We start from the raw sequence: 22,385 nt of genomic DNA, 5'->3' as shown, positions 1-22,385 counted from the left end.
AGCATGGCATTGTTTGTAAAACAAAAAATAGAAAAGAACCTATGTGCTCTACCAACAGGATACGCTACATGAATCGTGGTACATCCATACAATTCACTATCGCATAGCAAAGAAAAAAGAAAGAATGACGTAGATCTTATAGGCTAATATAGAACCATCTCCAAGACACACAAATTAAAAACAAAACAAATCAAGGTGTAGACAGTCCATATCCTAAGCTCCAGTTTATGAGTGTGTTTAAAGGGAGATACATAAGACTGTAAATGCAAGGACTCTCTCTGGAAGATCAAGAAATTTCCAACAGTAATTTCCAGAGTATTCCTAACCTGGAGTGCTCTAGGCTAGAAGGAAGACTTACTCTCTGTTGTTTCCTTTTGCAAATTTTGATGAGAAGGGTCTTTGGAGGGACATTGAGAAAGTAGCCTGGAAGAAAGGGGCAAAGGCTTTGACCCAGAGTTATTCTAACATTGACTGTGAACAACACTCTTGAAAGTAGGGATTATAAAAGAACTTCCCTCCTCAGGTGAAGACTAAATCAGATAAAGAATATTTGGCATTTAGCCTCCCACACAGAAATCCCTCAATAATGGGGTGGTTACAACCTTGCTACTAGGACTTTAGTTGCTTCTCCCAAACCCCTGCCCTACAGGGGCAACTTACCCCTTGCAGCGTAAGTTGATAAAGAGTACTTATTTTTGGTATTTTGATTGAAATTGCAAATGCATTTCCCACTGTGAACAAAGGGTGGCCCCAGAGAGTCACAAGGAAGCCAGGGCTTCTCAGGTCTAGGCCAGGAATGGTGGGTCACAAGTCATGTTTCACCAGAGTGTGGAGGCTGATTTCCGGTTTGGGGATTTGCTGCTTGATCTTTCATGCCTCTAAGGCCTGCTCATTCCATCTGTGCCTTTTATTATGGCCCCAACACCGCCTGAGTCAGAATCTCCCTTGTAGTCTGACAAAAGCTATCTGTATGGTCTCCAGGATTCTTTTCTCCCCTCACCAGCCTAGCCTCCACACTCCAGCCACAGCTATATGTCACAATCAGTGTGGTTATACATATTCCCTGACTGAACTCTGTCCACCATTAGGTCCTTGGTAACTGTCTCTTTATTCCCCAGTTCCTTATTCTGCAGCTCTCAACTATCAAACTCCCCGAAATTTTCTCATCACTCTGTATGACCATGGATCTTTTTTTTTTTTTTTTAATTAGCTTTCCTCCTCCTGATCATAAAAGTAATTGAGGTATATTGTAGAAAATACAGATGGGGCGCCTGGGTGGCTCAGTGGGTTAAAGCCTCTGCCTTCAGCTCAGGTCATGATCCCGGGGTCCCAGGATCGATCCTCGCATCGGGCTCTCTGCTCGGCGGGAAGCCTGCTTCCTCCTCTCTCTCTCTCTGCCTGTCTCTCTGCCTACTTGTGATCTCTGTCAAATAAATAAATAAATAAATCTTTAAAAAAAAAAAAAAGAAAGAAAGAAAATACAGACAAAGCAGCAAAATTTAATCATTAACCATGCCATGTATTGCTGTCTTTAGTCTTTTCTATGCATGCATATTTAAGAAAACTGGGCTATCTGAACCCACCATTTAATTTTGTACTTAGCATTGTCCATTTAATATTGGGAATATTTTATATTACTAAATATCCTTTAAATTATGATTTTAGTGGTTGCATAATATTCAAGCATATCATAATTTAATCATTCTCCTATCACTAATCACTTGGGTTGCTTTCTTCTTCTTTTTCTTCTTCTTCTTCTTCTTCTTCTTCTTCTTGTAAAACAGTAACACTGGCAAAATATTCATTTTTAGGATAGCTAGGTGGTAGTACTATATCCAAGCATATCAACATTTTTTTAAATGTTTTAACTTCCCCTAAAATGATAATGAATTATAATGACTTAAAATGTATAAATAATAATGTGATGAGGAGAACGAATCTCTATAGGATGGAAAAATGCACTGACATACCCTGCCAAATCCCAAAGCAACTTGGCATTTGGAAACCCCAGGTATATTAAGGGTGGGAGGGACAAGTGTGGCTAAAAATAACTGCATTAACCAAAAGTCTATAATAACACTTGATTTTCTTCTCTCCCACTCCTTGAGAAGCATTATGTCATCCAAACCCCAGATAAAAACAGCAGAGGATTTCCGGCTAAAGAAGCATATGAGCCCCATACAAAAGATCTCTGCATTCTGGCATTGGAGGTTTCCAGGGAGTTTGCTCCCTACCAAGTACTCTAGAAGGATGCCTCTTAACTGAGTAAATCCCACTCCCAGAGAGATCTCAATTGGACCTTTGATATATACACAGAGATTTATTTGTATCTGTCTGTAAGAATCACAAAATATTCAAGGAAAGTCTCCAATGAGAGTAAACAAGAGAAAAAAAAAAAAGGACCCAGGGGCAAGGGCATGAAGGGGTGAGATATCAGGTGACAGAGAAACCTCTAAAAAAAGGTATCTCTAAAATGAGAATAATATAATATAAAAAGGGAACAAACGGAGTGCGGGGGGGGCTTTTTAGAAATTATTGCCAAAATCAGAAATTCACTAAACAGGTTGAAAAATAATGAAGGTATTCTCCCTGAAAATAGCACAAAACAAGGACATGGTAATAACACAGAAAACAGTTGAGGATCAATCCACAAGCTTCAATATTTGATTGACAGGAATTCCAGAAAGAGTAAAAACGGGGGGGGGGGAATGGAAGGGGGAATTATCACATAACACAAGAAAATTTCCAAGAATAAAAGTAACTTGAGTCACTAGATTGAAAAATTCCACTGAGTATACTGGGAAATCGAGTGCACCAAGAATAAAGAGGTGACTTTAAAAGCTTCCAGGCATGGGCGTTTGGGAACGGATCACAGTAATGCAAGTAGTATTTACTGTAAAAGAAATAAGAATCAGACTGGAGGGACTCAGTTGGTTACGTGGCTACCTTCAGCTCAGGTCATGATTCCAAAGTCCTGGGATCAAGTCCCACATCAGGCTCCTTGCTCAGCCGGGAGCGTGCTTCTTCTCCCTCTGCCTGCTGCTCCCCGTTTGTGCTCTCTCTGACAAATAAATATATAAAATTTTAAAAAAATCAGATTGGAACCAGGCATCTACAAGTTCTGGGGAAATTTTTCAAGGTAAAATTACAGAGCCAAAGTACCAATCACAATTGAGGACAGAGAAAGATGTTTTTTTATATATAAGTCCTCAGTAATTTTGTCTTTCATATACTCTTTCTTGGCAAGTGACTTGAAGGTGTGCTGCAGTGAAATGATGGAGTTAACGAAAAAAGAGAAACATGTAAAATTCAGGACACAATGAAGTTCTGTATAACAACGGAACAGTGGGCAGGAAAACGTCAAGGACAGAACACCGCAGGAAGCTAGAGATCACTTGAAGAGAGAAAAGAGGACTCAACAGAGTATCTAATTGAATGGAGAATCTGAAAATCACTCAGAGTATGCTAAAAGCTATCAGTACAAGGGGAAAAGAAAGACAACTAAAAACTACAGTAAAAACAAAATGCAGTGTGTGTGTGTGTGTGTGTGTGTGTGTGTGTGTGTGTGTGTAGTCATAGCAAGCTACTTAGATATGCAATATTTATATGGTCATAATAACATCCATGCTGTTTATTTTCAATTTTTAGAACACGTCAATAAACAATGCATAAAGGACTAACTATGGTTACAGAATAGAGTTCAAGAATCAGACTTGACATTGTCAGAGGCAGAGAGGTGGAAAGGGAAGGAGAAAGAAATGGCAGGGTATAGCCCACATCTTAAAATACAGATTTAAAATACTGTTTATAGTTAATACAATAAAACCAAATATGTAAATATAATAATTTATTCTCTTCCTGATTATAAAATTCTTGTTCCTTATAGAAAATGTGGAAATTACTTAAAAAAATGACTTTTAATCACCCATAATTCTATAATCTATACGATTGGGTTTGAGCCTAAATTCTGCAGTTTACCATCTATCTGTATGGCTGTAAATATCATTTAACCACTTACATTTTCTTATATTTCCTTCATATAACTTATCTGCTATGTTTTAACAGTACAGAGTATATGAAACATTATATGAGAACTGTACTATATACACAATTATTAATCCATTTTTTTCACTTTAAAGCATAAAGTAGATACATACCATATGCTCTTCCATACTTCTAAATATATACTTGCTAAATGGCAGTCAGAGGGCTCCCAAAGATGAGATTGGAATCAAATCTTAAAAGAAATCTAAAGCTAGGCTCAGTAGATAGGGGGGTGGATAAGAGGTGGTGGTAATAAGCACCGGAAACAGTGTGATCAAAGGCACAGAGAAAAAAGCAAGCCCATGCCTCCAGTCTACAGTAAAAAGTACATGGAAACTGGAAAGATAAGGTTGGAAAGAAACTGTGAAGACCTTAGTAAATCATGTTAAAAGGTCCAGAGAGGCTTCCTATGAAACATCAGAAGGATTTGGTAGGCCTTATTTGCCTTTGGACTCCAGGAACTAGCACCATGTTTGCCACAGAGTGAAAAGTACTGTTGTAGCAAAAGAATGATACACAGAAAGCCAGAAATATGTCCTGGATTTCCAGTTTGGGTGCTGGATAATGCTGTAATTTGCTTAAGGAAGGAATCCAGGAAAAGCAAGATATAGAAGGTTGTTTTGGGGCAACAGTCAGAGCTTCTAGACTTTTTTTTTTTTTAATGCCACTGGCAATTATGTAGTACAATCCCCAGGTGTGACTTTAGGCCCTAGAGGATTCAAGAACTGGCCTCAGTGAAACTATATGCTCCCACAAATGAGCAAAAAACTGAATGTGCTATCCGCATTTCTTTGGAAGAGGCTTTACAACTTCCATTAGATCCTCAAAGGGACTGTGAGCCCAGAAAGATTGAGAACACTGGATGGAGCAAGCAAAGTGACAGATGTGAAAGGACACCAAACTGCCGCGGCAAGGGAGGGAAGGGACCCAGAACATAGATTAGCTTTGCCCAAAAACTTCGTCCTGAGCTTGGAGGAATCCATGGGCAATTGAGGGGTGTGAGTGTATGTATGTCAATGATGATCCTCTCCCATGCCCCCCAAAGTACAAGATTTTATTATCACTTTCACATCACTGTGCTCCCCTTAATACATAACTGTTGCACCCACTTGAGACTTCTTGGCTCTACTCTTAATACCCATCAATTGTCCTCGTTCTGATAGCTCTCAGCAACTTAAGAAACAGGGCTTGAGTTCCCACTCGCTTCTAGAAATAACAGCCAAGGGAGAAAGGAGTTGACCTCTAGGAAAAGAAAAACCTAAGCCAACAGTGACAACTAAGAGTAGTCACTTCTCATCTACCCAAAACCATACCAAAAGAGGAGGGCAGTAATTTATTTTGAGGGCTAGAAATGAATTGGAAGTACGATTTGTTAGCTGAGTAAGGATCTGGCCTGGTAATCCACTAGGCTCACATGATTTGTGTAGGATTGGAGGTCCTGAACCTGGGTGCAGGTTTGTGGAAATAAAGACCTGGAAATGAAATACAGTAGAAATGTAAAAAGTAATTTTGTTGAATGGGGAATATGAAAGTATGTTGTGTAAAACTTGGTTTGCTCATATATATATTTGGTATATTCACCAAATACAAATAAAGTTAGGGCACACAATCCTTACAGCCAAGGTACAGGACATCCAATGCAGCCAAGATCGTTAGCATCCTGTTTTGCTGAAACCACACAAAGCACTCTGCACATCTACATCTTTATACTAGAACTTCCCCACTCCACCTTTGATCACATGCATTTGTGGCCTGCAGAATTTATTTGACTGAAGTGTCCCTTATCTTGGTTACACACTGGGTTCCCCTCCAGAATTGGGGGGGGGGGGGACAACAAAACAAAAACTTGATCCTGAGAATGAAAAAATAATTTTAAGTACACTAGGTGATTCTAACATGCAGCCAAGCAAATACCACTGTTAACACTACAAGGCTGGGTCAGTGATGCCCAAATCTAGCTTTACATCACAATCACCTGCATGGCCTTTTTGAACTGCCTATGAACAACAATCTTTCAGGAAATCACAATCATCCATGACAAGCATTCAAATAGGAGGATGAACATACAATGTGAAGCTAAAACAATTTAACTGTCCTAAGGATCCTAACCTGGTTGTTATCTTTCAGGAAAGTGCACTTTTGGTCTTTTGACAGCTCCATGTCACAGATTTATTCCCAATCTTCAGACCTGCTCTCCCTCTCTTCTGGGCTTCCTAATCCTGCAGGGGGGAAAAAACCCAAGCTCGTTCCTCAGCAGATACATGGTATTATCTTTGGATCTCTCCACTCCCAGGTCGGGGACAGGAACAGTTACTTTCAAGGTCAGTGAGTGCATGAGCCTTTTTGATTCTCACTTTTGAATCCTATTAATTTCTTAGAATTGTGTACGATTTTAGAGTGCAAACTTGGAAAAGGTGGTGCACATGCTTGAATGAAAGACCACGGTTGAAGGGGAGAAAGAGGAAATAAGCTTTCTTGTTTATGCCTTCTGTACATGAAAGTGCTCTGTAAAATATAAAACAAATGCGCCAGCAAGAGTCCCAATGGTGGGACTTCTACATGAGAGTTGCACCAGATAGCTTATCACCAGGTAGGGCTTTTTTATATGCTCTTGCCCAGCAGGGTGAAGAGGCAGACCCAGAACTTGGGAAAACTCAAATTCCGGTTTCAGATTTGCTGCTTACTAGTCACACTGCCTAAGGCACATCCGAAAACCTGTCACCTCAGCTTCCTCACCTGAAAGAGACCATATACCTCCTTCTCAGGCTCTCGGCAGATCTGAGTGGGAATTACAGGTGGTTAGACACAGCACAGAACAGAGAACCCGATTTAAATCCTGGATTTGAATGTAAGCTGTTTGTTGTTTGACCACTTTCAGCTAAATGGGGCAAACACTTCCTTCAGTGTTCTAAGGATCTATGTGAAAGAATAAGAGAAGAATTGGGGGATTTTGATTCTATACATGAAGGTATATAAACAAAGAATTAAGTTCTATATTAAATACAAGGCAATATTATATAGCTCTACCTATTGCATAGTTTTATAAATCATTTTTTCCAGGAATAAAGGCTCAATGGTAACAAAAGTTTATCTTACCTTAGCCAGTTTCTTCATCTTTCTAAGTTTTCATATTCCAATACCTTTGAACTTCTCAAAAAAGTAAAGACCTTAGGAGTCCCACTCTGCCTCCTCCCTCTTCCTGTATTTCCCTCTTTGGTCCTCTCAAAATTAGGAGGACTCCATTATTTCTTCCGAAGACCAGCCAAAAAGTGAGAATGACACTCAAACTGAGACCCCTGGCTGGGTCTGAGCAGAACAAGCATAGGTAATATGGGCATGCCTCTCTGCAAGCTTTATTCTTTGACTCTATCTGGGAAGGGGACTATTAGATATTAGAGGTATCTCACTATGATAGAATGCAATGAAGTCAGGGTCACTTGGGAGAGTTGTTGATGTTAGCAAATGAATACTGCCTGGCAGTATTTGTGGCCCCGGTGTTTTGTCTCCATCAATCCTCAAGTGCTTGGCCACACAGACGGCAGAATGGAAGACTCATGAGATGTCCCTAGAGCTTTACCATAAGGTTCATGAGGTATACACAATTAAGAGAAATAGCTGTTTTCCTACTTCTATCCATTTTAGGAGCAACAGATAGTTAATGTTTTGGTTTTCTTTCTTTTAATGTTTAAATTGCCTAAGGAATGGAAAGCTTATAAATGTTCACAGGTGAGTTGTTGGTGAATTGCTACCCCATGCAGTCTCCTTAACTAATCACTGCTTCCTAACCCAAAATACTAAAATACAAGACTCAAAGTTCAGAATCCCACCACGCAGCCTTATAGCAATAACCTGCCCATTGCTCAAGAAACTAAGAGTTTTAAAAAACAAGATTAAGTTAAAATACCTTTCCTCAAATAGGATCTTTATCACTTAAGTTTGTATGACCCATTTCTAAGAAAGCCATGTTCCGTTTCAAACATGACCAATGCTGGTACAGTTAAAGAGTCCTTGCCTTTAGGTGCTTAGCTTCCATGTTTTTTAAGTCAGCCTCTGAAATGCTTCTGTGATACATTCTTGAAAACTGTTACTTTTAAGAACATGGTGGGTCTCATTTTTACAGAGGAACAAAACAGCAAAGACGTGTCCAATCAGGGTGTAGTGGATTATGATCAATGCCTGGAGTAACAAGTACTTATTACTCAACAAGATGGGTTCTGTGGTGTCGCATGAGGTGTGAGTTAGAAATGAAAGCTGCACCACACTTGGCACACTCATAAGGCTTCTCCCCAGTGTGGGTTCTCTGGTGCACAGTGAGGCTTGACCTCTGCCGGAAGGCCTTGCCACACTCATTGCATGTGTAAGGTTTTTCCCCATTATGAATTCTCTGATGAATAAGCAGGTATGAGCTACACGTGAAGGCCTTCCCACACTCATTACACACATAAGGAAGATCTCCACTGTGAATCCTCTGATGCACAATAAGGCAAGACAGCTGACTGAAGGCTTTCCCACACTCACTGCAATCATAAGGTTTCTCCGCAGTGTGAATTCTCTGGTGCACAATAAGGTGTGAAAAACAACTAAAGGCTTTTCCACACTCTTTACACTCATATGGCTTTTCACCAGTATGGCTTCGTTGATGTACAATAAGATTTGCACTCTGGGTGAAGGCTTTGCCACAATCATTACAGGCAAAGGGCTTCTCCCCAGTGTGGATCCTCTGGTGGACAATGAGGTTTGAGCTCCGAGTAAATGTTTTCCCACACTCATTACATTCATAGCATTTTTCTGTAATGTGAACTTTCTGGTGCCGAGCAAGTTGTGAGCTATAACTGAAGGCTTTTTCACATTCACTGCACTTAAAGGTTTTTTCTAAGGAGTGGATTTTTTGATGTACGGTCAGATTTGAACTCTGAGTGAAGGCTTTCCCACATTTTGAACAAACATACGGTTTCTGTCCAGTGTGGATTCGCTGATGCACAACAAGGTTTGCACTCTGAATGAAGGCTTTCCCACACTCATGACATTCGAAGGGCTTCTCCCCTGTGTGGATACGCTGATGCACTACGAGGTTTGCACTCTGACTAAAGCCTTTCCCACACACACTACATGTAAAAGGTTTCTGTCCAGGCTGGCTCTTCTGATTTTTTAAAGAGCTACAACTAAGGCTGTATCTTTCCCCAGATTTCTGACATTTCTGATCTTCATCTACTTTGAAGCTTTCAGGTACATGACAGTCCTTCACTGTCACATGTCTGAAATCTTTCTTTTCCCTCTTAATTCTCTGCCTCTTTAACAGGTTCCCTTTTTCACAGGCTTCTCCTAACTCAGATCCTTGAGGATTAACTTTCTGGATTCTTCCTGACTTTATGAATGGTTTTTCTGCTTCATCACATATCTCAGTTTTTGGAACCAATAACTGTGGGTTCTTGGTTTCAGCACCTGAAACAATAAATAGAAAGTACAAATGTCAGCTGACATTCTGGCCAAGAAAAAGAACAGCATCATCAAGTGATAAATAGTAGGAAGTACGTGACTTCAGTGTACATAAAATGTCTTCATCAAAGGAAAGAATTCCCCCCACATCACCTCTCCCTCCCACACCCACAGCAGAATCCACTGATTCATGGTCTTTCCAGCACTTCCGGTCGACATCCAACCTACTGCCTCATGCCAGGAAAGCCATCTTCAGACAGCTCTCCTGATTGTATGATGAAGGATTTTTTTTTTTTTAAAGATATTTTTTATTTATTTGACACAGAGAGAGAGAGAGAGAGGTCACAAGTAGGCAGAGAGGCAGGCAGAGGGAGAGGAAGAAGCAGGCTCCCTGCCAAGCAGAGAGCCTGACGCGGGAGTTGATCCCAGGACCCTGGGATCATGACCTGAGCCGAAGGCAGAGGCTTTAACCCACGGAGCCACCAAGGTGCCCCTGTATGATGAAGGATCTTACAAGTAAGACCAGATATGAAGGACACCAATCTCTACCCAGGCTTGCTTCCTTACCTTAGCCACTTAATGTGGATTTGCTTACAACCAACCAGTTAATTAGGGACATTCCATCCCTGGAAATGAAGATCTATGCAACCTAAACTTTTGTGAATGAGGAAGCTGGATATCAAAGAAAGAATAAGAATGGACACAAGGGTCACACTGCATGCCAGAAGGACCAGAACAGCTAAGAGACCTGAAACATTGAAAGGCTATGCAGCACAGAGGTTAAGAATGGGGATTGTGGGGTGCCTGGGTGGCTCAGTTGGTTAAGCAACTGCCTTTGGCTCAGGTCATGATCCCAGGGTCCTGGAATCGAGTCCCGCACCAGGCTCCCAACTCCACAGAGAGTCTGCTTCTCCCTCTGACCTTCTCCCCTCTCATGATCTCTCTCACTGCCTCTCTCTCAAATAAATAAATAAAATCTTTAAAAAAAAAAAAAAAGAACATGGATTGTGGAACCAGACTGCTTGGTTTCAAATACCTGCTCTGCCACTTACCAGCTGCATGACTTTGGGTTAGTAATTTAACTTCTCTGTGCCCGTTTCCTCATCTCCAAAGTAGGGACAATATCTATCCCATAAACCCTGAAAACATTAACTTAGTTAGTCTATAGCAATGCCTGAGAATAGCCTTGGAGCATAGAATGTGGCTCTGTGAGGGTCTGCAGTGACTCTGAGCTGTGCTATGGGTCCATATGTCAGGGCCCAGGAGCAAAGATGAACCTTAGGGCATAGGAGTTGTTATGGTGATAGATGGCAACCCTAGAAGGGACTAAAGAATGTGAACAGAGTAAACAGCTGAACCCTTGTGTTGAGCTAACAGCTTCGCTTTGTGTCAAGAAAAGCTAATCTTTCTGAGTTAAGTTGGAGACATTATACAGCCTGTTCCATTATGCCAATATCACGAAAACACCAAAACATCCTAAGTTTTAAAACTCTTGACCAGGACTGCTCTAGTTGCCTCAGAACCCTAATGGTGTCAGAAAAGGGGGCCTGCAGTCAGTAACATCATAATTCTTTACATTTGTCTCCTCTCTACCCCTACTACCCTTGATCTAAGAATGTGCACCCATGGAGCTTAGTGTTGGAAGAATGAACCTTTCAACAGTATTTGAATTATACCAAGCTCAAGAGCACTACCCAGATAAGAAGAAACAAGGGCAATCAGCAGTGGGAGGCAAGCCTCCAGAGGGGAGATATTCCTACTGGTGTCAGCTTAAAAGTAAGCAGGAAAGCTGTGAGCTGCAGGTCATGCAGCAGCTGTAGAGGGGAGAATCTAACATCTACAAAACATCCACCAGCACAGACCAGGCAATTCTCCAACTTAGGAGATGAGTGAGAGGGATATCGGGATACAAAGCATCAAGGGCGGGCAGGGAAACAGCCCACTATGCCTGGTTATGACAACAGTTACATGACACTCCCATCACAATCATTCAGATAAAGATGGGTGATGCTGGAAAAAGGCAATACGTGAGGGCTGCATACAGCAGAGCACTGAATGTGCCGACAACAAATACTAAAATGCTACTATTTTTCCAGTTATTTCTATTCCTACTCTTCTGGTATCTTTCTCACATCTATTCTATTTTTCTCCCTGTAGTTTAACTGCCCTCACCTCATTTTTTCCTTTATTTTTTTAACTTAAGTATAATTAACATACAGTCTTATGTTAGTTTCAAGTGTACAACATATTAATTCAACAACTCCATACATACATTCCATGCTCACCACCCTAAGTATAGTCACCATCTGTCTCCGTATCTTCTTTCTTATCTTATTTTTTTCCCCACTCTTTCCCTTACTGCCTCTTCATTTCTCCTCTCTTGGTTTTTATTTTAAAAATTAGTGTGTGTGAAATATTCTGATTTTTTCCTTGTAATGGTTTCATGTGTCTTCTGCTTTTCTTTTGCTCATTACTTTCTTCTCTTTTATGTTCTCTACTTTTCTTTTTCCCATACATCTCACCTAATTTTTCTCGTTTCTAACATTTCCCCCCCCTTCTTTTCCATTTCCTTCTTCTTTCCTTTAGGCCCGTATCATCACTTAACCCATCCCCCATCAAGCTTCTCTCCAACAAGAGCAAAGTCCAAGAATTCTTTAGTCTATGACCTCAGTTCCATCCCCTGACCTCATTCCTACCTGTTTTACCATGAGATTGAGAACACTAGAAAGACATGAAAGAGAAGACTGGTGGGAATTATGGACTAATTAGAACCAATAACAGAAACAATTCCTTTTATTTGCATCATGCTGTCAAAATTATTACAGAAGCAGGTACAACTGTGGCCTACAAAGGTCTCCATGTAGTGGTTATTTAACAGTTGCATCACAGGGATGAAGAGCGAGGATCTTGGACAATGCCCAGGGTATAAGAAAAGGAAAGAAGGCTCATTCTGTGTACTCAAGCTCATATCCCCTTGGGTTATTAATTAGCCAATAGTGTAGAATCTACACCTCTCGCTTATTTGAGATGGTATTTTTCCTTTTTTGGATCTTGAAGGATTATTGTAACCCTAGTAAAGAAATAAACTAAAAATGTACTTATAATCAACTAGAGGATAGGCAAAGTAGTAACTTTTGAAATCAATTCTTTCCTTTCATTTTTTTAAAAAGAGATCTGAAATGCCATACAAGTCTGCCATCTTACCTGGTGAATGTATTATACAGTAGGAAAGGTAATTTAATTTACTAAATTTGTAAGTCATTAATTAGATTTACAAAAGCCATGTGTTTATCAAGATTTTATACATAAGATTAGAAAGTCTGCCTACTTAGGTGTTTGAAATGTTTAAAGAATTGTATATTAAATTTGAAACTTAATACATTTTATATATTTTTATTTGAGAATGAAAATGAGGAAATTTTTATATAAAGAAATTGATACGTAGGTAGAACAAAATGCTTTAAAAAGTTTTAAAAAACTGTAAAACCTCAGGTTAACGAAACATGAATCAAAGAAAAAGTACAAATATTCTCATTTTTATAAAAATTTTTCTAGGTATATATGTAGAATAAAAATAAATTATGTTTAAATGTTTAAAAACTTGGTTTTAAATGCAAAACTTTAATAAATTCAATAGTAATTAATACATAGGAAACTGCAGATAAAACTCTTTCAAATGTTAACCACCAGTAACACATCAAAATTTCCAAAACGTATTCATGTGTATTATACATTTTATCATCAAGATGAAACTATTCTCCTTCACCTGTGTGGGAGCTTAAAAAAAAAAAAAAAGGACAAGACTGTTTTATTCACCCTTATTCACCTATCACACTACCCAGCACATAGTAAGCAGGCCCCCACAAAATCCTGTTTTACTGAATGAATACACTCCAGCTGACAGAACAGAAAATGGAGGTCGAGAGAGAAACGATTTGTTCAAGGTCACAGAATTATCAAATGCAGGGCAGCAACTGCATTCAGATCTTTCTCTTAATTCCTAGAGCTCTTGTCACTGCTGTTACCTGCTGCTATGCAAGCAGCTGGCAGCACACAGAAAGGTAAATTTGGGCTTGGAACAGGGTCTTGAGGTAGAAGGCAAAGAAGGAAAACAGTGACTGGGGGATGGGTGTCAGTGCTAGAGTTAACACAGTGAATGACCACCAAAGCAAGCAAACAGAAAAGAAGTGATAATACACAAAATGTACCAGAGAGAATGGAATAGAGAGCAGAAAGTAGGCAACAGAAGCTGCTGACAGTTAGGGGGAATGATTAAAGAGGAGACAAGAAAATGAAAGGTAATAATCCTAACCTTCTGCACAATACTGATTTAAGAAAGTGGTCAGTCTGAGGAATGGGTTAGAGAGCAGAGTGGGTTCAAAATATTCAGGTGTAGCTCTGCACCAGGTAGATTTATTGAATGTGAGTGCCAGAAGGGCCTTGGCAGTCATCCAGAGATTACTTCTACAACACAGGGCCCATGGATACCATATTCTTGACCCACAGTTACACATCACTCCTCCACAGGTAAGCTTCTGCCATTGCCAGTCAGACATAGCCTGAATCCCAGCTTAGAGACAGAACCAGGTGATAAGCCAGCCATCTGTACCATCCATGAAGACCGAGCTTTGAACATCAGCATAGCTGACACACCTGCTCAAAATCCTCTGGAATCTGCATAAAGATTTATAAAAACAGAACATTTCCAGGACATTTCCTCAAAATCACCACAAAAACGGACAATTCCTATCTTAGTTAGCACCAACCAATGATAAACACAAAGCATATGAAGAGGATGTGTCTCCGTGTGTAAATAGATATAAAACTTGCTAATCAGTAAATGTGATTAAAGGAGAATTTGGGAGTCCACCTGAGTTTGTCTGATGTGTTAAGACTGTGTGCAAAATAAGCCATCTCCTGTGACAAATGCATATGCATCTTTTGGCATTCCTCTATCCAGCTCTCCCTGATAGTTCTGATACCTCAATACTCCATGCTTCTCAAGTTAGGAGACCAGACCACCAGTCTCTTAATAGATTTTTGAGAAACCCCAGTGGTCAGATTCCGAATCCGGGGGTTGAACCTTACCTAGAGAGGTCATGATCCCATGAGTCTCCAGTATCTCACTCTTGGCCAGAGTCCCTGGTAATGAGTAGCTGCCAATGGCTGAGGTAGCAGGTGCCTCCTGTGTTGCTTTCAGGATGACAGCCATGTCCCAGTACATGTTTGGACCCTAAAGACAAGAAAGCATAGGTCAGTTTATGAGGGGATTGTCAGTGGGAGGTGATCTGATTAGTTCTGAAAATGAAACATAAGTACCTATTCCTGGAGACCATAAAAAACACATTTTTAAAAAGATTTTTAACTTGAAAACAAAAACAAACAAACGAACAAAAACAAAGGAAAATAAAGTCAGGGTCTTCTCTGATCCCCAGCATGAGTCAGAGAATCAAGCCTGCAATGTTCTTCTCTATCACTTTGATTTCACTGCATTGCCCACTCTTGCATCCAAAACTAGCTTGCCAGAAAGTGCATGAAAAGAGCATATGAGGAGATTTTCCAGGGTAGAGTTTTCTGAGGGCTAAAGATCAGAGAAGCAAGATTATGATCTTTGGGAAAGAGATTTCCGGCTAGTGATGTTAAGGAGCAAAGTTTGAAAACATTACAGAACACAGTACAGTGTATAGCCTCGCTACATGAAATACATGAAATGCAACCCACAGATCACCATCACCTGGGAATTTGTGAAAAGTACAGAATCTTAACCCAGACCTTCTGAATCAGAACCTGCATTTTAACAAGACCTCCTGGTGATTAAACTTTGAGATATTAAATCATATTAAATTTTGAGAAGCATAAGTTAGAGCTATCAGATTCTGACTGGAGTCACCTGAAGAGTTTTTAAAAAACACAGATGTCTGAGTCACACAGCAAGATTCTCATTTAATTGGAACCAAGTATGGCATGAGCATCACAATTTTCTGAAAAGCTCCCCAATTAATTCTGTATAGCAAGGTTTGAGAACCACTGGTTTACAGGAAGCACTAAATGTCCCATCAATCAGAAGAAACTGTTTCTATTATATTCCAAAGGCTAAAGGCCAGAGACCTAGCCAGGAAATAATACTCTAGATGTGGAAGCAGAGGGACGTAGTCCCCTCTGAAACCACTTGAGGTCTTCAGGTCTCTCCTCCCAGACCACTATTTACCTTTTTTTCCTGTTCTGATATATCAAGGCCTGTCTGAGGACTTTCCCCAGAAGCCCAGATTTTTATGTTCTCAGAGTGTACTTGTTGGCTGGATGCCTGACCCATGAAGTTTTCTTCCTCTTCCTCCTCCTTTTTCACTGTCAATGAGCCCCAGGGAGCTAAGGCCATGGCCTCTCTTGGTTGTGCACTCATCTTCTTTGCTCAGGACAGGAACTCTTATAGCTGGGGGCTGCCCAGCAGAGGTCAAGCCCCATCTAATCTTTAAGTTTCAAAAACTTCTTTCTGAATTTCTTCCCAGGGCCAAGATGAAGGCTGTCTACTGAAAAACCAGAAAACATTGTTAGTATCAAGCAGAGATTTGTCTGGATACCGTTAAGCCTATTGGCCAATTCACCAGTGCTTAGGCAGCAGCCACTACAGCAAGAGTCAGCTCTAGTCCTCCTTCATAGGATGGCGAGAGTTCAACTGCAAACACGCAATTTATTCCCACAGTAGTCACATTACAAACAGCTTTATATAATGTTTGTTGATTTTTTTCCTGATTATACAGTTAATGTATTTTTATTGTAAAACCTGAAAAATACAGGAAATGACTAAGAAATATCAGCCCTACTCCACCCTCAAAAAGCTGGAGCACTGAATCTAAGATATTTCTTTTAAGAGAAAACTTTAAACCACTGACAACTATGAATTATTAAACTTTTTGTTTTTAACTATGGGGATATATATTTTCACAATTATCACATGGTTTTTTTGTTTTCTTTTGTTTTTTTAAAATACACAATAGCATAAACTAAAGAATCTCAAGAAAAAGACTGAGAGTCTAGACACCATTTAAGGGTGGTCATCTCTAGGTGACTGTATTTACAGGTAGTTTGAGCTTCTTCTTGTTTGATGTTTACTTTTTCCATTTCTTCCAAATGCCTCATATTACTCTTAAGATTAAAAAAAAAAAAGGAGCTTTATATTATCATTCTTCATGGTTATTTTCAGTAGCTATACAATAACCTATAGTATTAATTCTCCTAATCTGTCATTCTCATCCAAAAAGTATCAAGAAATATGTGCAAGTAAATACATGCCCTACACACATACAAACTGTAGTTATCAGTCATCAATGTTTTCTCTCCATTTCCATTCAGATAATGTATACCTTTACATATACTGCCTATTTTCCCCCAGAGATTAGATCACACTTGTGCATTTTTCTGCATTTAAACTCAATTTCTATATTTCGCATACTATTCCACAGTCTTAGATAGATTTTTCAGTATAATTACATGCAGAACTACCTCATTCTGGCATAGTATTCCCAATTATAGCTATATTATAACTTAACCAACCCTATTTATGAGCCATTACTTTAGTGAAAGAAGTTTTGTTTCCAGTTTATAGTCTTAAAAATGTAAAATTTTTTTCTGTGCAAACTTTTTTCTTCTGCTGAATTATACCTTCAGGATAGAGAGATTACTGGTTTAAGGATTTCATGGTTGATATCCAGTGCTAAATTGCTTTCTAAAAAGATCACAACAAATCACACCACCAACACCCTTGTATCAGAGCCAAGCCAGCAGATCTTTGTTGTTGTTTTTGTTGTTTAACCGGTGAATAAAACGAGCTTACTAGTTTACTTTACAATGAAGAAATTAAAATTTTTCTATTCCCCTTCAGTTTTATGGGGGGGGGGGGGGGTGCCAAATTTTATTAAGTCCACTTTTGCTATTATTGAAGTAATCCCATGCTTTCTCCTATGTCAACTTACTGGAAATTTACCGGACACACGGAATTTCTTACATAAGGAAATAATACTTTCACTTCTGGAACAATTCTCAATCCTGGAGGCTTATTCTTTCCATGACTAGTAAATTCTACCATGTACGAGGCCCTTCACTCATCTCACCGGCTTACAGTCGGACTGCCTCCTTCGAGCACTCTTACCTCCACACCAGATAGCAGTACCCTATCAAGGGCTTCCCTTTCAGTGTCTTTTCCCTATTTCCAGATGTGGCAACCCACCTCCTCCCCCCTTCATACCTCAAACAGCCCTGTTTCCGTGGTGAGCCTGGCCCCTGGTGCTGTCCGTGTCCAAGGTCCGTGTCCAGACCCCCAGCAGGCGGCAGCCGTGTTTCTAAAGTGTTGGGACGCGGAGCCGCCCTAGGGACAGACAACCCTGGGCCCCCAAAGTGAGGTCGCGGCAGTCCGCCCCCGGGATGGCCCCTCCCGCACCTGCGACGTCCGTGCCCACCCTGGCCAACCCCACTGACCGTGTTCACGGAAGAGAGCCGGCCAGAGCTCACAGGCTTTGTAGCAAAAGTCCGGCAGGATCCGACCAGCTGCGCCTGGCGGCGCGAGAACAATGACCGGACAGGAAGTGCCTCGAGACGGGCTTCCGGCTTCCCAAGTCGCCAGGCCGGCCTCTCTAGGAATCTCGGAGGTGCTGTCTTCTCTGTGGGTGTCCAATACGGCCTCGGACCAGGGATGGGAGCAAGTGTTTAGGAGGGTGCAGGTGTATTGTGACCCTGAGCTTCAGCGGAGGGTACATCCCCTGACTCGGCAGTGCTTACGCGAGGCGCATACGCAGGAGCCTGAAGCCAGAAAGCATTTGTCTCTAGAAAACTCTGATAATTTTGCCTCAAACGTTTTATTTTGAAATACAAACGGTACAGAAAAGTTGAAAGAATGGTACCATGAATACCTGTATCCTGCATCTGGACTCAACATGTGGCTACGTTTTCCTTCTCTCTATATATATACTGAAAAATATTTTGAAAGTTGTAAGCATCAAACCACTTCATTCCAAACACCAAAATGCATCCTTTAATAATAATATTCTCCAAACGTTATAATACCACCATTACATAATGGTAAGAAAATGAACAATTTCCTAATATTATCTAATATCCAATCATATTCAAATCTCCCCAACTATCCTAAAATGTATATTTCATCATTATGCTTTCAAATCGGTTTCACACAGTGCGTTTGGTTATGGCTTTTTTAAGGTCTTGTTTTACCTTTTATTTTTAAAGACACCCAGGAAGTTAGAAAGATAATACCCTTCCCCCAGTTTCCCTCAACAAGTACAACTTAAATAATTATTAATATAAAATCAGGAAATTGACACTGGTACAATGTTTGTGTAGACTTCTACATCATTTTACCACGTGTATTTGTGTAACCACTACCAGAATCAAGATACACTACTGTTCCAACATTACAAAGACCTTCCTAAGTGCTACCCCTCTCTCTCCCTCCTATTCCCTCCCACCATCCCCAACCTCTGGCAACCATTAATCTTTCACCTCTATATAGTTTTGTCATTTTATAATATTATATAAATAGAACCATACAGAATACAACCTTTAGAGATGGGATTTTTTCAAACTCAGCATAATTTTCTTTAAATTCACTTGTCATTGCAGCAATGGGTCATTCCATTTTATTACAGAGTAGTAAGTATTCATGGTATAAATAGAATACTGTTCTGAAGGGGCGCCTAGGTGGCTCAATTGTTAAGTGGCTGCCTTCAGCTCAGGTCATGATCCTGGGGTCCTGGGATGGAGCCTCGCATCCAGCCGCCTGCTCAGCTGGAAGCCTGGTTATCCCTCTCCCACTCTCCTGCTTGTGCTCCCTCTCTCGGTGTCTCTGTCAAATAAATAAATAAAACCTCAAAAAAACACGAAGTTTTGGCCACTTGTTGAAGCTATTTGTGTTACTTACAGATTCTATTAGATCTTACAGATTTTAGATCTTACAGATTTTGACTATTAGAAATAAAACTGCTGTGAACAGTGATGTACATGTGTTACATCTGAGTTAAGTTTTCATTTCTCTGGGGGGTAAATGCTCAAGAGTACACAAACTGGGTCATATCATAGTGCATATTCGGTTTTGCAAGCAACTGCCAAACTGTTTCCCAGAGTGTATCATTTAACATCCTCAGCAACAGACAAGACCCAGTTTCTCTGCGTCCTTGCCAAGATTTAATAATGCTATGTATGTTTTTCTTTTTTAAAACTATTCTGTTGGGGTGCAGTCATTTTTAACTTGTATTTCTCTACTGGCTAATGATGGTAAATATCTTTTCATTTGGTTATTTCCTATCTATATTTTGGATAAATGTTTTTACATGTATCTTGCCCATTATTTAATTGAATGAATCTATCATTGTTGAGTTTTGAGATTTCTTTATATAGTCTAGATACAAGTCCTGTTGGATATATATATGATTTACAAATATTTCCCCAAATCTGTAATGTCTTATCACTCTTAAAAGTTTTTTTCTTTTTCAGAGCAAATTATTTTAATTGTGATGAGGTCCAACTTACCATTTTTCCTTTTATGGAGCCTGCTTTTGATGTCAGTCTAAGAGTTCTTTGATTAGTCCTAGATCCTGACTATGGATGGATAAATGGATGGATGATATATGTCTATGGATATCAAATTCCACCAGTAGCCTTTGTTGGAAAAGATATCCCTCTTCTACCGAATTACTATTGTGCCTTTGTCAAAAATCAACTGGGCATTTGTGTGAGTCTCTCTCTGGCACTTAGCGTCTTATGGTTCTTTAACATCTTTTTAAAAATAACCTCTCACCCCCACTTCTTATACATTTCATTCTGGAAATTTTATTACATATATAAAAGCAGAGATCAGTACAATAAACTCCCAATATTCATCCAGCTTCGACAATTATCACCTCTTCCTTTTTCATATTTTTGAAGAATCCAGTACAGTTTTCTTATACAATGTACCCTGTTCTAAATTTGTTTCTTGTGGTGTCATTTATCTTGTTTGTCTGCTTCCTGTATTTCCTGTTAACTAGCAATTAGGTCTAAGAAGCTTAATAAATTCAGGTTACACTTTTGGCTTATTGCATCACATGAGGAGGCACATAATGTGGTCTTGTTCTTAGTGATGGATAAGAGGTGAATGCCAGTTTCCCTGTTAGAGTACATCTTTCCCTTTATAATTACATAATCTGTAGTGATTCTTCTGTAGCAGTGATACAAAGCATCTCCATATATATTACCTCGTAAGAACCTTGTGAGGTAGATACTCTCCTCCCTGTTATACAGATGAGGAAATCAAGGCTCCAAATAATAAAGACATCTGCCCAAGGAAAGTGGCAGAAGCTCACTTTTACCTAGGTTTTAAGACTTTAAATCTTGGGCCCTTCCATTTTTCACTCTTGTTTACCTTTGAGTCTAATGAAGAAGCATTCATTAAGGAATGCTTCAAGGAAGCCCTCAAGGAACTCCGCCTGAATTAGTAACACTTATCAACACATCAGCTCAATGCAACTATTAGAAACACAATCTGGATATTAAGGTATTTATAGTCCAGCTACAGAACTGGGAGTTTTGAGAATTACAATAAAAACTAGCTACTCAAGAATATAAGATGAATTAAATCTACAAATGTACAAAAGAGAAAAGACTGAATGAATGATTTGTTCACAGGCAGTAATGGGCCTGACCAGAGGATGGATTCTGAATTGATCTAATCAGTGCTTTAAGGAATTGGTTCTGTGTGAAACTTATGTAGTAAGTTGAGTACTGGAACAGAATCTTTGAGTAACAAGCTTTCATATGTCAGCAATGGTGAAATGTACATTAAAATTGAGAATGAAATGGCAGGAATCATTAACTCAGGGGTTGGAGTTGAGGATTTTTCCCTATAAACAAAGAAAGCAACATAGGACTGTCCTTCCATTTTGACATTCTATATCTGCCAGGCTTCAAATTTGAAGGTTGAAAAATAGTATTCCTTGGCATCAGTGTTAACAGCTGGACATAATAATGTTTTTCCATAAAAGCCAATATTTCACCATCAAAACAAACTAGGCATATTATCCATTAATCCCATCAAAATTCTGAAAACTATTTTTTAAAAAAAGTCTTCTTATACTAAAGTTGGCTATTTACCATACTTCCTCTTACTATAAATATGAATATTTTTGAAGTTCCCAGAGCCCTAATATTGACATGATGAGCAAACATTACATTGTGCCATGTTCTAGATTTTGACCATACCTCTTTTACTCAACTTCATTGACAACTAAATTATTTCACAAAGTTTGTTCACAAATAGCTTTTCACTTAATCCTCAAACCCACTGAGGTAGGTCAACATTTGACTGACAGAGATACTGAGGCCTAGAGGCTGACTTAACATTACATAGCTAGTAAGAGAAAGAGCCAGGACCTAAACCTCAGTCTTCTAATTCCAAATCTAATACTCTTAAGTTGTCCTCAAACTGCAGACTCTTGCCCACTCAACTCCATGTCTGACATGCCTTGGTCATATAGTCAACAGAGACTTTTTGTAGCAGTGATGATATTTTTAAAATGTACAATATACACCGTTTCAGAAACAATGTCCACTTTTTAATACAAAGATATTTTTGTTATCATTTACAACTACATCATTACATCTCATAAGCTTCTTCAGTCTTCAAGTGCTCTAAGGTCCCTTTCCAGAGTCATAACAAATGGTCTAAGACATAGCATTCTTTAACTAGAATTTGGTTTATGTTTTTTGTAGTCTTGAAAGTCTAGATTAACTTTCTTTCACATGAAAACTGCTTGTCTATAAAAGGGTCAATCATGAATTTTTTCCTTGCAAGGACCATATACTGGCATTTGTCTAACAGTTACGTAAGTAGGCAGGGATTCTATCCTATTTTACAAATGACA

The 22,385-nt window shown here is 39.4% G+C and overlaps 1 protein-coding gene across 3 annotated transcripts; it reads right to left on the bottom strand.

Annotated features, from left to right (window-relative positions):
• Positions 1 to 3,032: 3,032 nt before the first annotated feature.
• LOC111159100 (zinc finger protein 35) lies at positions 3,033 to 18,013 on the bottom strand. Of its 3 annotated transcripts, XR_002641397.1 has the most exons (5): positions 17,953 to 18,013; positions 15,689 to 16,007; positions 14,569 to 14,713; positions 6,154 to 9,486; positions 3,033 to 3,061 (listed from the first exon to the last, which is right to left on the bottom strand). XR_002641397.1 is itself a non-coding variant. In XM_022521499.1 (4 exons), exons 2-4 carry the CDS (start codon positions 15,878 to 15,880, stop codon positions 8,240 to 8,242), a joined length of 1,584 nt encoding a protein of 527 aa, XP_022377207.1. In that variant the 5' UTR covers positions 15,881 to 16,007; positions 17,953 to 18,013; the 3' UTR covers positions 5,909 to 8,239. The 3 variants fall into 3 exon arrangements, 2 of the variants coding, with proteins under 2 accessions (XP_022377207.1, XP_022377208.1); XM_022521499.1 differs by lacking the exon at positions 3,033 to 3,061 and having other exon boundaries at positions 5,909 to 9,486; XM_022521500.1 differs by lacking the exons at positions 3,033 to 3,061; positions 17,953 to 18,013 and adding an exon at positions 17,723 to 17,834 and having other exon boundaries at positions 5,909 to 9,486; positions 15,689 to 16,004.
• Between the last annotated feature and the right edge of the window lie 4,372 nt (positions 18,014 to 22,385).

This window comes from Enhydra lutris, unplaced genomic scaffold (assembly GCF_002288905.1).
Source record: "Enhydra lutris kenyoni isolate GAN:26980312 unplaced genomic scaffold, ASM228890v2 scaffoldscaffold66, whole genome shotgun sequence".
Classification (NCBI taxonomy): Eukaryota; Metazoa; Chordata; class Mammalia; order Carnivora; family Mustelidae; genus Enhydra; species Enhydra lutris.
Note: the sequence above shows the minus strand (reverse complement) of the source record. Positions and strands in the feature narration are given on the sequence as shown.